Source organism: Gekko japonicus, unplaced genomic scaffold (genome assembly GCF_001447785.1).
Source record: "Gekko japonicus isolate JY-2015 unplaced genomic scaffold, Gekko_japonicus_V1.1 scaffold2851, whole genome shotgun sequence".
Taxonomy (NCBI): domain Eukaryota; kingdom Metazoa; phylum Chordata; class Lepidosauria; order Squamata; family Gekkonidae; genus Gekko; species Gekko japonicus.
The window spans coordinates 172,602-190,154 of NW_015167623.1; the positions used below are offsets into that span (position 1 = coordinate 172,602).

Here is a 17,553-nt window from a genome sequence, read left to right on the forward strand (position 1 = left end):
AAATTTGTTCAGGTCTTAATTCTGATCCCATGCACATTTGCTTGTAAGTCCCACTGCATAAAATGGTACTTAGTCCCAGGTTCACAGGACCACAGCTTTAAAGATGCAGGGTTTCACCCTTCTTCTGTCATCTTTAAGTAGGGCTCTCAGTTGCCTGGAGAGAAAAAAATGTCCTCTCCCTTTAATAGAGGCTTTAAAGGGATGATATTTACCTCCATGCCATGAAAAGCTTTGGCTGCCACACATTAGGTCCCCACTAAAGGGACAGGACATTTTTCTTCATGGCAGCTGGCAACCCTATCTTTAAGCTATGCTGTATTAATATCTATTAACAGACTATTAGGTAATTTGCCGGAACCTCATGAATAAGTACAACAGTCCTTCCTGAGGTTCAGTGCAGGTCATCCAGAGCTTCCTGTAATTCTTGCATCATGAAGGCTTTGCAGGAAAATAGGTTTGTGTTGAAAGGAGATCTGCTCCTAAAGAAAACATCTCCCACCTGTGGCTTGCAATTAGTCAGGCTTGGTTTCTCTAACACAGCCCAATTCCTAGCATGAGGAAGCAGGCACAGCCACACCCATAGTGGAAGATGCAAAAAAGATGCAATGGAAGAGAAATTATACAGATATAAGGCCACCTCTGGGGAAAGGGTTTTCTTTGCTTATAGGTGGCTTCCCCACAAGTAGACCTTGTCAACCAGAGAACTTCCATAGTTAAAAGTACATGTTGGGCAATCACATATTCCTAGTGTAGTGTGTATTTTAGTCTACCCCCCAGTGACTATTAAGGAAAGACTGGATGTTTTCAAAGGGCAGTGATCTCTGACACGGCACCCCCTTCTTTGTTTCCTGGCATCCATTTCCTTCTTTAAAACATCAAAGTGCCCTGCTGGATCATTCCAGTGGCCCAGCATCCTGTCTCTCACAGTGGCCAACCAATTGCCATAGAGAGCCAACAACAGGGTATAGAAGCCAGGGCCTTCCCTTGATGATGCTTCCTAGCACTGGTATTCAAAGGTTTTCCGCCTCTCAACTTGGAAGTTCCCGTTAGTAACCCTGGCTAGTAGTCACTGCTGGACTTATCCTGCCTGGATTTGTCCAATCCCATTATAAAGCTAAACCCAAAGTGAAGAGCCAGTCCTCATTTTCCTCTACCTTGTTGGACCAGTTGTTAATTAAAAAGAGGCCAGGAGGCATCACATTTGTGTTTACAAGGAGCATCTAGTATTTAGAAATTGCTGCCTCTGTCATAGGAGGACACTTGGCTTGGAATCTACCAAGGTTTTGTGACTGAACCCAACCCTTCTATGGCAGCCATTTTGTGATTGGTTGTGCTTCTCCCATCTTGGCAGCCATTTTATGGTGGTACTTGCTACCCGTTTTCAAAATTCAAAAATGCTGAGAGACACAAGGGGAACCCAACCTTAGGGGAAGGTCTATTCAAGAAGTAGTTGAAGCTCTCATGATACAAATAAAAAGCTGATCTTCTGTATGTATATCCATAAGGGTTTACGTGTACACAAATGGAGAGCTAGATATTCTCTGCACATTGAAAGCATTCCATAAGATGTTGCAGGTCTCCACTGGCCTTTTCTACTTTGTAACTAAGTTGATTGTGTGTGTTTTGCAAGACTCTAAAAATGCTGTACAGAAAGCAAGTATTTACCGTGTTAATGCTGTTATGCTTTTTACTGTGGAGGGGTCTGAAATTTTCAGGAACCAGCAGTTGAGAGGGTTCCCCCCCCCGTCTTAATGGGAGGGGGAACGCTTTACCATAGAGGAGTAATATATAGCCAGCTTCTGTTTATTATTTTGTAAAGCTGCATTTTCAGGATTGTTAAATTAGTAATGAAACTCTAGTAAAAATCCATCAAGAGAATATATGTTAGGACTTACGTTGATATAAATCAAGGTTTTGTAGCACCTCAAGAATAGCCTATGAGGCTTGGGAAATAGAGACAGTGGCACAGATCCAACCATTAAGAGGTGGTGGTGAACTGCTTCCTCCCTCCCACTCCATCCCCTTTAGCCCCTTGAAGTTTTGTTCCAGGGGAGGAGGGGTAGCAGAACTTTGGGAACAATATTGCAGATGTCTACAATAGGAAGGAGGAGTTAACAAAAATCTGCACCCCCTTCTTAGGAAAAAGCCTGAGAACAATTACATATTCTTCATGTGGTTGGAGCCCGGCCAGTAGATCAGCAACCTAAAGCTGCAACAGTTCAGTTTCTTTCCAACATTAATTATAGTTATTTTGCGCCAATGAAAATATAGCATATGTTGCTAAATAAACTTTGGACAAATTAAACAGTTAAAATTGTAGCCCACCAGAGGCAGAAGTGTTAGTTTAAATATATATATATATTGGTATAAGATCTGCTCTTTATTTGGATAGTTTTGTATCAAAGCTCCTTGTTGCCCTGTTTGAGCATCATATTGTTTCAAATGTTTGCACACTTGCTTGGTCTCTGTGAGCTAGTTAGGCTCCTCAAGAAAAACCTGCTATGTGTTGACCAACAGTTGCTGTGGTGAGTCACCTTCAAGCTAAGATTGACTCCAGAACCTTGTTTCATATGATGGCATTGAGGTCTGGAGCTTTTGTTTTGGATGATTTGCTTGAACTGTTTTTCCAGTTCTTGGAAGGAAGGTTGAGAAGACAGATGCCTCTTAGTACGCAGCAAGCACCTTTCTCTAATCACCACAGCTGGTCACCACTTGGATTTTAGCGTCTGACTCAGCCTCCTGCCGTCTTGTGATATTTTTGTTCCGTTCAGCATAAAAAGTAAAACACCTGCCGCAAGGGCATAGTTGAATCACCTGTTTGTTTTTCCCTACTTGAGGGACAATGGGGGAAGGTATGTAATCAGGCACTCTTTCGTTAGCATTGCCATCCTAAGCAGAGCTATGACCTTCTAAGCCAGGGGTGGCCAAACTGTGGCTCGGGAGTGGCTCTTTCACACCTATTGTGCGGCTCCCGGTAGGGCGGCTGGGGAAGTGAAGGGAAGGCATGCCTCCCCGATCAGTCTTACCTTCCCCGGCCAGTGTTCCCCTCCCTGAGTAGGCTTGAGGTGGGGGGGAGCGGAGAAAGAAATCAACTTTAACTTTAAATGCTTTCTCAAAGCCCTCCCCCGCCTACAGATATCATTGAATAAATAAATATCATTTTCAATATCTGTTTTTAACCCCTTTTGTTTTTATTTTTGGCAGTCTCATTTAATGTTAATAACAAGCAAATCTGCCTATTTTTCAATAAAAATGTGTGTAATATTTGTTCATGTCTTGCGGCTCTCCAACATCTGACGTTTATTCTATGTGGCCCTTACGTTAAGCAAGTTTGGCCACCCCTGTTCTAAGCCCATTGATTTCAGTGAGTTTAGAAGGGTGTAACTCTGCTTAGGATGATGCTGTAATGGTTTCATTAGATGGCAGTTTAGCCACATGCAGTCATGCTTGTTTGGTATCTGTGGTGTAATCCTATGGCAAAAGATTTGCCCAAGCCTATGGGACAAAACATATAACGCAGACTGGTTCTTATTCCATTTATCTGCAGTGCAGAAACTCCCACTCTCCACAAACACCAACTCAAAAAGAATTTTAAAAAAGAAACAAAACCACCACAAATTATAAAAGAGGTGTCCTGCATTGTAGATTTGTTATGGCTATTCCTGTTGTGAAGTATAATGCCAAATACATGTAATTTTTAAAAACTAAAATGTATTAACTGAGACCGTGCCACATATGTCGCTGAAGGCCTGGTATGAATTCTTATGCCTTGCAGAATGAGTCTACTTCCTTTAATTATTGCTAATTTCATATGCTAATTTGCTTAAAGGCATGTAAAGATGATATGACTGATACAGAGGTCATATTGGGGGGGAAATTATCCACAGAGCAGGAAAAACAACTTTTAAAACTTATTGCTGTATGTCTTGGAAACCAAAAGAGACTGTTGATTTCTGGTGGTTGACAGGGATTATTGTGTCAGAGAAGCAAGGGATCACATGCCTTTGGCCTTCAGATATACACTTTTGAGTGTTTTGGGGCCTGATTTTACATGAGCATTCATGTAATTGGGGTGGAATTGGGGGAGGAGAGGGAGACAGTAACTAAATTTGTAATCTGTCAAACATATACAGAAAAACTGTGATGAAAAAGCAAAGCAATATGCTAAATTTAGGGAATATCTTAAGCTGAGTGTCTGTGATGTCAGAGCAATCCTGGGGAAGGGGGTCTTCACCCCCCTAAGCCTTGTGTTTTGTCCTGAACTTGTGGAGGAAAAGTCTGAGACAGAGACTTTCAGAGTACCATTCTTGTATCCTTTTAACCTGAGCCCTGTTCACAAGTTATAGTGAACACACATACAATCTGCATACAGTGTACACTTGATTGTTCTTTGTACGTGTGTTGAGTAATTCTCGTGTTACAATCAATATATGTGCAGCTCAACAGCTATATACTAATAGCGAAGGCGCCCCCTGCGTGCGGATATCTAAATCCGCACATCAGGGGCACCTGGGGGACAGGGAGATTTTCCTGCGCACGTGGGGCAATGCCGAGGTGTGCAGAAAAATATGAAAAATTGGAAAAAATATTTAAATTACCTAAAAAGTAAAAATTAAAAGAGCGTTCCCTGCACATGCGCAGAGAACGCTCTGGGAACTGGCGGGCTGGCGGCTTGAAGTCACTCAGGCCTCGCTGCCAGGGTGGGGTGGGGAAAGGAGATCCGTGGGGCCCAAGCTGGGGGGCGGAGATTGGGAGGACCTCACTGCCAGAGTGGGGGGGAGGAGATCGGTGGGGCCTGAGGCAGGGGGGGAGAAGAGTTCAGCGGGGCCCGATGGCTGGAAGCCGCTCAGGCCTCGCCGCTTGAGCGGGGGGGGAGATTGGCAAGGCCACTCAGGCCTCGCTGCTGGAGCCTGGAGACCAGGGGAGGGGGAGAGGAGATCGGCGAGGCCTGGCGGCTGTCAGCCACTCAGGCCGCACCACCGGTGTCCGGGGGGGGAGGCTTACCTGCTGCTGCTGCTTCCTCCTCCTGCTCTGTGTGGAGCTCTTCTCCCTCCCCCCCGCGCGCAAGTGGGTCCCCTTTCTTGTGTAATATAAACCCCACTGACGCCCAATTTTCTTTGTATAGTGAATATACGTTGGCAAGTATGCACAAACAGGCAGGATGTATGTTTATTTATACTAACACTTGAACAGGGCTTTAGGTGTTTACTGTTGGGACCAAATGTTATTGGCTGCAGTTCTAAATCCACTTTGCTGTTGGGCCAAACTTTAGGATCCAGCCAGTCTCTGGGGAATTTGGGTTTGATCTGTGATTAGAGAAACACTTGAACCTGCATTCTTATTGCAAGAAATGTCAAGATCTGAGCTGCTGTTGGATGATTAGAATTTTTCTTGATGGGAGTGGAAGATGGGCCTATCTGAGAAGATCAAGTTACCTATGCAGCAAGTATGACTAAGATCTGGTAGCAGTGGGTCCTGGCTGTGCATTTGATTAGGTTTCTGGAGAAGTCTGCACTGTAAGTGAGATTCCTGAGTGGTCTGAGATGGTAGGTTATTATCCTAAAAGCCCTGGTCTTTAATCATAGCCAGAGAGTCGATGAGTCTCAGAGGCGTGCAGAACAGATCCTTTGATTAGGGTGGGTGACAGTTCTTTGGGAATCAAGCTACTTCCTGTAATAACAACCTCTTAATGGCACACAGCCTGATCTTAATTCCCTGGCTTTATTTTCAAACATGGCCCTTTCCTGCAGCTCAGACATCATGGGATCTGAGAAGTCAGTAGGGTACAAAAACAGGCTTCCTGACCATGGTGTGCTGTGGGGGATCAAACAATACCCATTTGCTAGCTTGTTTTCCTTCTCTATTGTACATAAATGTGGACCTTGACAGTGGGAAAGCCAGGAAAGGATTCACATTCAGCTACCATTGGGACTTCTTGCCCTGTTCGGATTGCAAGCTTGGTTGTGTTTTCAACTATTGAATATTGCTGAAATGAGAAAAATGTCAAAGGGAGAAAACCAAAACAAACAAAACTCTTTTGCCACCCTCCGTGCTCACACCACTTTGTCATCTTTTAAATGTTTTGTTCTGTTTGTGAGAGATAGGGATGGATCATTAAGAGTGTTCCCTCCCACATTCCAGCATGGGGTAGTTCCTTTAGTTCTTACCAATGATAAATAATTGCCCTCACAATAACATAAGACCCTCATTTCATAGGCTTTCAGGGTTTTTTTCCCCCTTTTTGTGCTTGGGGTTGAATAAGTGTTTAAAGTCAACTGACAAATCTATGCATTGCATAATTTATGTAACCTGTGACAAGAACTACCATTTCATCCATGAAATATTGCACTGAATTGAGACTAGTATAAATATAGTGCTGGGGAGGAAAACATCTGTGGTTTTATTGTTTGGAAAAGACCTTAAATGCAAAGTACAGGAGGATTGTTGGCCTGCAGCAGGTTCCTGTTTATAGAGAAAAAGTGTGATGCAAGATAGGACCTTTCTGCACTAACAGCTCACTGTTTAAGGTTAATGTTATATTTTGTGCCCCCGCCCTCTGCACTGTCCTTTTTTCTCCAGTTTATTCTTGTGTATGCATTCTGCATCTACAACCAAAACCTGCATTTTTTGCTTAATTGTGGTTAACGTCACTTGTGACCTGTGGAGGGGAGTGTCCAATTGCCACCAACTTGGCCAAGTGCGTAAGCAAGGGATGGGGCACACTGCATCCTTCCCTTTTTTCCTCTCTACCCCACTCTCCCACCCCCTTTGACCAGCTGCCACTGGGCTACTCCAGGCATGCCTGACTTATAGAGGGATGCCAGTTTGGCGGCTGGCTGGCTGGTCTGTTGGGAGGGATGGCATCCCAAGGGTTTTAGATTTAAAAAACAAAAACAAATGGGCCTTCAAGCCCCTCCCATTGTTTCCAGTGGGCAATACTGTCATTCCTTTTAATACATCCCCCTCCAAGTTGAGTTAGGGTTGCCATCTCTGGGTTAGGAAATACCTGGAGATTTTGAGGGTGGAGTGGGGGGGTGAGGTTTGGGGAGGGGAGGGACCTCAGAAGATGTAGTGCTATAGGGTCCACCCTCCAAAAGAGCCAATTTCTCCAGGGGACCTGATCTTGGTCATCTGGAGAGCAATTGTAATAGTGGGAGATCTCCAATTGCCAGCTGGAGGTGGGCAAACCTACGTTGTGTGCAGATTGGCTTTGGAGAAGGGAAAAGATCCCTCCCTAGGGTCCCATGTGCAAAGGATGGAGGAGTGTGTCAAATGCCCCCCTTCCACAAGCTAAAAACATCAGGCTTGCAGAGGACCTCCCCAGGCTGCCCCTCTACCTGCCCTCTAAGTTGTGTGCTAGGTGAAAATTAAATAGAAGTGGAAATAGGGAGGGGGAATGGAAAGGGAAGACTTAAGTTACATCAAGTAGTCTGCTTCCCTCTTAATCGGAAGCTGAAGAACAAAAAGGTCCGGGGAGGAACCACTTTCAGATACCCTGGGGCAGTGCCATGACGGCTGCGAAGTCACCACCAAATGGCCATAAAACAATGCAGAATCTGGAAAGAGCTGAAATGCAGGAGGAAAGTGAGAGTGGGATGCAATGCAGTGGGGAGATTCTGCTTCCATTATGGCTGTGGTCAAACTGTGGGGGAACAAACAGGTGCAGAAAAGACTATAATGGCAGTGCAACTTATGGCCATTCACAATCACAATGCACTTACAGTGCACTGAACCCTGACAGACATGCATGTGCAGTGTAGACTACAGGTCTGATGTGCCTTGAAACATGTTGGACCTGTGCGAATCTCAAATTCAACTTGACATTTGCACTTCTTTCTACTTGCACTTCTTTCTACCTTTTTACCTTTAAGGCAGAGATGTTCTCCCAAGGATATGGTTGAGGACAGCAATGGTTTGGCCAATCAGTTGTCTGTCCCCCCCCCCACACACACACCATCAGGGGTCAAATTTGTACTGTGACACCATGTAGGTTTTATTCTCCTTGTATACCATTTGTTGTTTGAAGATTTCAGTATTTTATCTGTATACTTAAATTAATGGACTGTTTTTATGTTTCTTAATGTAAAATGTTGTACACTGGTCTGAGCCCACTTTGTGGGGAGAGCAATATAAAAGTGTAATAAATAATATTTGCAAGTGAGCTAAATAGCTAATGTAACTTGTAGTTGGTTTAGGTTCTTGTTTCATGAAGTGCTTTGGAAAAGTGGCTTTTAAGAAAATGTTCCATAAAGATTTGACTGAGTTGGAGTCCAGCTGTGTGGAATTGGATTTGTTCAATTACTACTTGAGAGCTCAGTTGCCATAACAACTTTTGGCAAATCCTTAGCTTTATTTCCTGTGAATTACATCATATCTGGATGGTTATTGCCATAACAGCTAAATAATTCTATATAGTGGCTGTTTGCTTTCTGGTGTTAATTTATCCCTTATCTCTCTGGTCAGCACTAAAAGATTAATCCTGTTCTTGTCTTTCCTTCCAGCTGAAATACAAGCCATGTACTGCCATTAAATGTCATTCTTGACTGTTCAAGCTGTGCTAACTTTGTTTATTCTTATGTATGCCCAGATATAATTCCACAGTTCTGCTTTCTTATATTTTAGAAAAATGCATTGTTAAGTTTTGAACTCTAAAGCTGTGAAAGCCACAGAGGAAAAAAGTAGAGGCATTAATGCAGAGTCTTCAGTATCCAATATTCTGTGAGAGCCTGCCTCTGAATATGGAGGTTCCATTTAGCTGTCTTGAGTAAAAGCAACTGATAGACTAATCCTCTATGCATTTGGCATGTGTGTGCATGAGAGAGAGAGATCCCTTTGCTAGCAGGCCAGGAATAGGTTATTTACTCAGGTTCCTGCTCTCAGATTGAGACAACAACATCAATTTATTAGCAAGGAGATAGAGTAGAGTTGCCAGCATCCAGGGGGTGACTGGAGATCTCCTGGGAATGCAACTGATCTCCAGGCAACAGAGATCAGTTCCCCTGGAGGAAATAGCCACTTTGGAAGATGGACTCTATGGCATTATACCCCCCATTGAAGTTCCTTCCCTCCCCTCCCCTCCCCAAACCTCATCCTCCTCAGGCTCCACTCCCCCAATCTCCAGGTACTTCCCAACACAGAACTGGTAACCGTAAAATACAGAGATAGGAGCAACTGGTTCCACAACAAGGGAACTCCGGCAGTCTACCGTTCTAACTAACAAACAGAACCCAGCAGAGACTCAGCCCTATGAGACTAAACCAACTTACACAAATATGAGGGGGAGCAGACCATTCCACTGTAACAGATACAAAAAATATGACTTAAAAAAACACCTATTGAAGCTGGTAGAAATCCCCCATAAATTGGCAGAGCAAGCAAATTCAGTTATTCTGCACTGTGCAGAAAATACTAGTACCTGGTATAAAATGATGTTTCTTGGAGAAGCGTGTTTTCCTCTTTTATATCAAGTGCAAATACCTGGCTTCTCTAGCTGCAAATTAAAGCTTTGCCTGTTTTTGCATCATAATAAGTGAGTCTCTTATACATAAATGAAAGTTGCTTCCGAGTCAGTATGCTTGAGATGGCAGACTTAAGTCATACAAGATGCTCCTGCGATGTAATATCCTTCAAATTGTCTGGTAGAGCATTGGCAGGGACACCGTCACCTGCAGGCTTGCAGTTTGACAAAGCAGTCTAGGGCTCAGAGAAGTATCTTTAATACTGATTTTGTGTCTAAATTAAGTAGTTCTATTCCAAGTGCTAGACTTGGACTAGGAGCAAATTGTTTCATTCTAAAAAACTGCCATCTCTAATTATGAATACCATTTGGGCCGAGCTATACAGGAAATTTTTTTTTTTTGGTGAGTCGGGAACGCAGCCCCAACTCACTTTACCCATAGCCACATAGCACATCATTTTAAAAGTTGTTGGGGGTTTGATTGGACTCAGAACTGTGGCATGGGTGAAGGAGAGGGTTGCCGGCATACAGGTAGTGGCTGGAGATCTCCTGGGATTACAACTGATCTCCAGATTACAGAGAGAGTTCCCCTGGAGAAAATGGCTGCTTTGGAAGGCAGACTCCTCCGTGGCTATATGCCCTGCTGGAGTCCCTCCCCAGAATCTACCCCAAAAATCTCTAGGATCTTCTCAGCACAGAGCTGGCAACCCTAGGAGGGGTTCCCAGCCTGGCTTTCTCCTGCCCCATTTTACAGAACCAAAACAGCCCCTGGGGAGAGTTATTTGCATAGGGGCATGGCCTGACGCCAACTGAGATGGCAGCATAATTCAGAGCTCTGCTTCCCTCTCTCCTCTTTTATAATCCTTCAAGGCAATCTACACTACTAAAGTGAGAATCCTATATGGAACACCTCAAAATAAAATTCTTGAAGAAAGACCAGATACTTTGTAGGTCAGTGACAGATTATTTTCATAAAGAAAACTCGCACAATTGGCAGGCCTCACAAGAAAGCTTAGAACCTAAAATGGACACCAACAACACAGAAATCCAGCAAATGAAGAATGAGATGTCAGGACCTGATATTTTAGCAGCAGGGAATTCCAGAATACTCAGTACTATGAAGGCCCTGCTTGAGCCATTACAATCTCAAATGGATGTGATCAAGCAATCTGTGCAAGAAGTTAATTTAAAGGCAGAAAATGCCATGGATGCAAACTGGGTTTAAAAAAGAAATCCCACAGATGCAGTCAGAAGAAACTCATATAAAACACAGACTCCTGAAACTTGAATTCAGTTCTAAACAATTTAACCTTAAACTAGGGGGATTTCCTGAAAACATAGAAGAAAACACAGAATTTACAATATTTCTTGCTTGTTGGATCTCCACAGAACTTCATCTGGCAGACAAAGTAACGCCTATGATACTTAAAGCATACAGACTGGGGGCTATTAACAATCTGAAGGGGAAAAAATTCATGTGCCATTATAATGACTCTTAAAGATCAGCAAACAAAGCAAAAAATTGTAGCAGAAGCACGCTCCAGAAGGCACTTCATGTTCTGTGATCTAAAAATTGAAATCTTCCCAGATCTCCCCCAAGAAGCCATTTCGCACCACAAGGAGATGAAGCCCATAACGAAGCTACTCCAGGAGGCTAATATCCGGTATAAATGGGCAACTCTGGCCAGAATTCAAGTGTGGAACAACAGCTCCTTGATGTAGGCTTCAGACATCAACTCAGGTCTCCAACTGCTGAAATCACTAGGTTTGCCTCCTCCTCCAGACCCAGACAAGAATGGTGCTAAAAGAAAATTTGATCTCGTCACCTCGCCACCACCAGGAAGCAAGGCTGTAACTAGGCTATTTAATGTTCACCTGACTTAAGTGTTCCAAGTCTCCGAAGCAGCAACATAATCATACTGTGTTCGTAGTTCTATTCATGCATTTTTTATGGTTGCGTATATCATAGCGTAGTTTAAGAATTTTACTATCTAGAATTTTGTGGGAGGGGAATTAATGGTTCGTGTCTGGTTACCCCTAGTGTTTGTCTCCAAGATCCCCACTCTCGTATTCATTCCACTGTCTGAACAAGAGCCATTGGGTCTAAAGGACTGACAGCCTCCATTTTTATGGAATACTAGTGTACGGATTGTAGTTTATACTACTCTTGTACAATATATTTAATCCTATGTACATATAACAGTTAAAGATCCTTTTAAACAACATCTTGAGTTGGAGGGAAGGGTGGGTTTTCAGGGTGTAGGATTGTTAAGTTTCCATTATTAACTGTTAGTTTGAATTTACCAATAATACTGATCTAGTGAAAGCCAGCTTTACCTTCACATTCATCTGTTTGATTGACTTGCGTATTTGATACAACTTACTGATTATATATTACTAGGAGTAAGGCTCGTTGTGGGAAGAAATACAACAAGCTCTAGAAGGAAGCTCCAGGTGAGTGTCTCAACTGTGGCTGGTGACATGGCAGAGGGAAGGGAAAAATGGAGGCAAGTCATGTTTATTTCCTTCTGCTTAGCAGGGCTGTCTCAAGTGATTTTGCTGCCCCAAGTGGGTAGTATGGGAGGACAGCCTCATGGTAACAGTTATGGTTCTCTCCACCCCTGACTTATGTTGATTTGGGGTAATGCAGTGGCAGCTAAGGTAGAAAAGCACCTCCTCCTATGCCATGTCTTCTGGGTTCCAAGGGTCTGGAAAGCGGTTCCATAGTCAGTTACAGGGTTGCCAACTCTGGGTTAGGAAATACCTGTAGATTTGAGGGGTTGAGCCTGGGGAGGGCAGTGTTTGGGGTGCGGAGGGACCTCAGCAGGGTATGATTCCATAGAGTCCATTACCCAAAGCAGCCATTTTCTCCAGGACAACTGATCTTGAAGATCTCCAGGTACTGCCTGGAGGCTGGCAATACTAAGGGGAGGGCCAGACCTGTAGATGTGAGGGGTAAAGCCTGGGGAGTGCAGGGTTTAGGGTGTGGAGGGACCTCAGCAGGGTATAATGCCATTGAGTCCCCTGCCCAAAGCAGCCATTGTAATAGCTGGGAAATTTTCTGTAGGGGAAATGATGTGCTGTGGCTGAGGAACACGGTGATTTCTGGGAGATCTCCAGGCGCCACAGGGAGAAAATAAGGGCTAGTCCCAACACTAAATGTAGCAGCTCTCGTGAAGAACAATCCTTAGAAACCAGGAAGTATAATTACAATACAAGGAAAATTCTTACACAATACACGTTGACTCGCTTCTGATGAAGTTATGATATGAAACCAAGCAAAAGCCGGCAGTTATGTAAAGTTCCATAATCCTTTGGCTGTTAACTAATGTACTGAAGTTCTATAAATTCTTCGGCTGTTAGCAGCAACTAGTGTTCTGTTTGAGTTTACTGTAATGTTAGTATATCATTGAGTTTCACAATTTTGTATAACATTGAGACATTGTATGGCTTAGGTTGTATGCCTTGTTGATAATTTGTATACTTAGAAATAATTTTCGAGTATAAAAGTGATTGTATTAGCACACATACTTAAGTGTTTGAGTGGATCAATCATACTAATTTTGCCCCAGTTTTGTTATCTTTTTAACCCACAGGGAGATTGGCAACTCCAGTGACCATTTAAGGGAAGATTGCGATATGTATTTTGTCAACTCCAGTGACGGTTTAAGGGAAAATTGGGATATGTATTCTACCTCAGGACACATTCAGTGACTTGCAACAACAAACTGTTTAGAATGTTAGAGGCAAAGGCCAATCAGGCCGCATATGCAAGTGACCTTTGTATTTCGACTGGCTATTGGGGGGAGAGGAACAGCAAACTGTTTAGAATATTGGAGGCGAGACTCAGGCAACGCAGCCAGTGTATAGGGACAGCTTCTGAGTAACAGATCAGGGAGCAAACTGATTTGGGAGCATGTGGAATGTTCAGGAGAGTCCATGACCAAAACAGAATTCTATTTAAGGAGAGATAACTCTATTTGATAGATCATCAGGTGATTTAATACTCTTGCATAAGGACTACATTTCATCAACTGTGGAAGTTTACCATTCACTTTGACTTGTTAAACGAATTAATTATTATTGCAGTTAATAGTTGTAGTTCATATCATTATTATAAATTAGTAAAGTGCAGAAGTGCAACAGTGTAAAAGTTTGAATTAATTCAAATTTTTATTAGTATTGATTATAATCATTTCAATAATTATTATATTAACGTATTGCCTATTGTATTACTATGTATATACAGCATAAATCATTTTTTCCTCTTGGACTTTCCTTCTATCAGTTACTCTAACTCTAATTACTTCTTGAACTCCATTACCTTTGTCTGTCTCCAAACTCAAGCTATAACAAGTCTTTGCTCTCAGACCAATACATCTCTGGATGCCGCTGTCGCTTTTATCAGCTGAACAGCCACCATGTAGACTGATCTTAAAAATCATTTCATACAACATCAGAGGTTTGAATAACAGGGTCAAATGCCAGACCTAGGAGCTGAACAAAAAAAGACACATCAATGGACTCTAAATAACCTTTTGTTGAACAACAATATACCAACGGAAGAAATCTCACCATACATTAAAGACTTCTTTAATATTAACTCTCCAGGGACAGCTTCCCCAGCCATCCTCGGGGATGCCTTCAAACCAGTCCCAGAACACAGATTGTATTGCTAGGGACTGTCATTCTACTCTGCGGGCTGTCATTCCAGTCCCAGAGTAGTCTTTCTGGGTAGAGAGACCTTAATGGGAAAATCCATTCTGCATTTTCTGTGCAACTTTACAAACCCAAAGCACTGGTTCAGAGCAGAGATGGTTGCATCTGGGGTCTTATGGGATGAAATATAGATCTTGGTGTCATCTGCTTATTGACAGCATCCAGTATTAAAGTTTCAGATTATCTCATTCAGTGGCCTCATATAAAGAAGGTTATGGATGCCAGAACATATTCCTGAGGCATTCAACAAGATAGAGCCTAACTCCTCACCAGCACAGGAATTATGCTTTGATTGTAAACCAGTTTGCAGAAACTTCACGATGTTTTTTAATCTATATCACTATATATACCAGCCAGTCTTTTATTGATGGGCATATTGATCCTGTTAGCTAAAATATTTATGAGCAACTTCTTTCTTAGCTGTGGCTCTTTCTAATGGAATCATTAACAGAATCAAGCATGTTTCCTATTTCTTCAGTTTACAAGGGTGATCATTAAGACCTGCCATTGCCCATCTCCATCAGATATCTGCATCACAGCTGACAAGATAAGGAAGTGAATTAGGAAAAGTGATTTCACTGTCCTATCCTGTGGCCGTTGACCATGTGACTCAATTGGGCAGTTTAGAGTGGCAAACACAGTGTGGACTGGCATGGTTCTTAGACATGAGGGACTGTGCTGTAAAGCCTGATCACTACAACAGCTTGACTGACCCAACAAAAGTATCTTGCTCTGTACCTGGCTAGTCAGGGGCGAAGGCAAAAGTTCTTAGGCAGGCAAGCCAAATTCATGCCAAACTGGAGTTCAGATTTTGTGTCCTTCATCTTTATCTCAGGTCTGTATCTATTTCTCCTTCCTCATGAACTAGCAGTTCCTCATTCCCCTCCCTTTTAAAATTTCTGTTAATTTCTACTGACTTTTCAGTATCTCTAAGCTTCATATCTTCCTTTTGATTGATTCTGCGTTGTCATATGTCTAATAGCAACTGGTGGCTCTCCTATGCAGTCACAAGGAGGGGAGGGAGACTCTTAGCTAGTATATGTGTTTCTGCAAACCCAGAGCAAACATCACATCTGCATAAAAATATGAAACATTTGCATAACAATATGAAATCTAAAACAAGGGATTAAAAAAAACTCGAAGTAGTTGATGACATCTGTACATGCACCATCATTGTTTAAAAAACCAGGTAAAGATGTAAAAAAGGGGGGAGGGGGGAGGGGACGTCACGAGGGCTGGCAAGGGGGGGTGAGGAAAATCACATGCTTGAGGGTGGAAAGATCAACTGAGTGGGTGGGCTAGGTAGATTTTTTTAAAAAAAGGAAGGTGGGAAGGAGAAATGAACCCACAGTAAGAATGGGAAACTAGAGGCAGGAGGGGAGAATGGCATTTCCCACCCTGTAGAGCCCCTCTTGTTCTCTCATATAACCTACTCTTAATGTTCCTCTGTTTGGCCTTTTTCACATTTTTTTCTTCTCCATTTAATTTTTTTAAATCTATAGTTTTACTATTCTTTTTTATCTACATTACTTTCCATTTCTCTACAAATTTAATTCAAACTTCTGCTAATTTATCAGTGTAGTCATCTCGTGGCTCCTTTCTATCCTTCTGTTTTCTGACTTTGTGTACTCCCTTTTGTTCCTTAAGTTCTCTCAACCCCAAAATCTCATTTATCTTGTTTTATCATTTTTTTCCATGTTCTTCATTAGCTTTCATTGTTGATCAAGAGCATAGGGTTGTGAGGTCCTCCCTGGGAATGGCGGGTAGGGTTGCCAGATCCAGGTGGAGAAACTCCTGGGGATTTGGGAATGGAGCCTGGGGGAGGGCAGGGACCTCAGTGAGGTACAATGCCATAGAGTCCACCCTACAAATCATCCATTTTCTTCAGGGGAACTGATCTCTGTAGTCTGGAGATGAACTGTAACTCCAGGGGATCTCCAGGTCCCACCTGGAACCTGACATCCCTACACTACCATGAAACTCACTGGGTAACTTCAGGCCAGACACTACCTTGGCCTAACTTACCTGACAGTTTTGTTGTGAGGATAAAATGGGAAAGAGAGAACCATATATACTGCCCTGAGTTCCTTGGAAGAAATATGGGATTAAAAAAAATTAGATCAAAAGCTGTGGGATTCCCTGCTTCCTGATGTTAGAACATGTGCATACTTTTGGGTTCAAAATGGTATTAGAAGACACATTTGATTTCCCTGGCCTTTACCTGGAAACTAAATCCCCATCATGTGCTTTCCCATCGCTTGCCCCCTCTTTTCCTTTGATAGATTATATGCCTGAAAGCAGGGTACTGGCATTATTGTAGTTTTTGTGCAACACTTTCTTTTAAAGCACTTTAGAATTTTTTTAGTAATATGAATGATAATATTAAATCCAGTAGATTCTGTCTGGGTCTGCTCTTGACTGTCCAACCACAAAGATTCCACTGTAGTCAGACATGTTTGGTGGTAAAATCCCTTTCAAGTCACAGCCAATTTATGGTGACCCTACAGTGTTTTCAAGGCAAGAAATGTTCAGAGATGGTTTGTCGTTGCCTGTCTCTGCGTTGCAACCCCAGACTTCCTTGGTGGTCTCCCATACCAATACTAACCAGGGCTAGCCCTGTTTAGCTTCCAAAATTTGATGTGATCAGCCTAGCCTGGGCTATTTATATCAGGGCATGACCCTAGACATGTTTGGCGTCTGTCATTCCAGTTCTAAGGACACTTTTGGACACTTTTGAGGACTCTTAATGCTTTGCTGTAACTCCTTCTGGGATATGAAATACCACAAGCAAGGTCTTTCCCACTCTTGTGGGAAACAACAAAAGTCCTGTATATGACAAGTCTGATATAAACAATGATATACTTTAAAAAAACCCTCATGAAATCTTTTTCAATAATTTAATGTTAAGTAAACAGTGAAAGAAATAGGGTTTCTATGAATAGAATTGATATATTATGGATTTGTCTCCTTGTCTTTTCTGGCTGCAGGTCCAAGAAGGAAGAAACAACAATGATGAACCTGTTATAGATGACTATAAAAAGATGGGTACTCTCTTTGGGGAGATCAACAAAAGCCTCATAAGCATAGGCTTCACGAGGATATACTTTGGAGAACGGATTGTGGAACCTGTCATAGTCATATTCTTCTGGGTTATGCTCTGGTTCCTTGGTTTACAAGCCCTTGGACTAGTCGCTGTCCTGTGCCTTGTGATTATTTATGTGCAACAATAAAGTACAGTGCGTGGCTGCTGAACAATGATGCCATATCTCGGTGGATTTATGTACTTAGCCAAGCAGGAGTGGTATATTAAAAGCTGTTGTGCTGAACACTGTAGTCAACTTCTACATGCTTTCTTTCAGGTTGCCATTACCTTTGAA

At 42.6% G+C, this 17,553-nt stretch overlaps 1 protein-coding gene across 1 annotated transcript in view; it reads left to right on the forward strand.

The window, feature by feature from the left end:
• Nucleotides 1–17,513, forward strand: part of LOC107112839 (chromosome unknown open reading frame, human C4orf32) — a 22,980-nt gene extending 5,467 nt beyond the window's left edge. Inside the window, exon 2 of the mRNA XM_015414037.1 lies at nucleotides 17,164–17,513. Coding sequence (XP_015269523.1) covers nucleotides 17,164–17,406 — 243 coding nt within the window. The 3' untranslated portion in view covers nucleotides 17,407–17,513. The remainder of the gene's footprint in view (nucleotides 1–17,163) is intronic.
• Nucleotides 17,514–17,553: the final 40 nt, after the last annotated feature.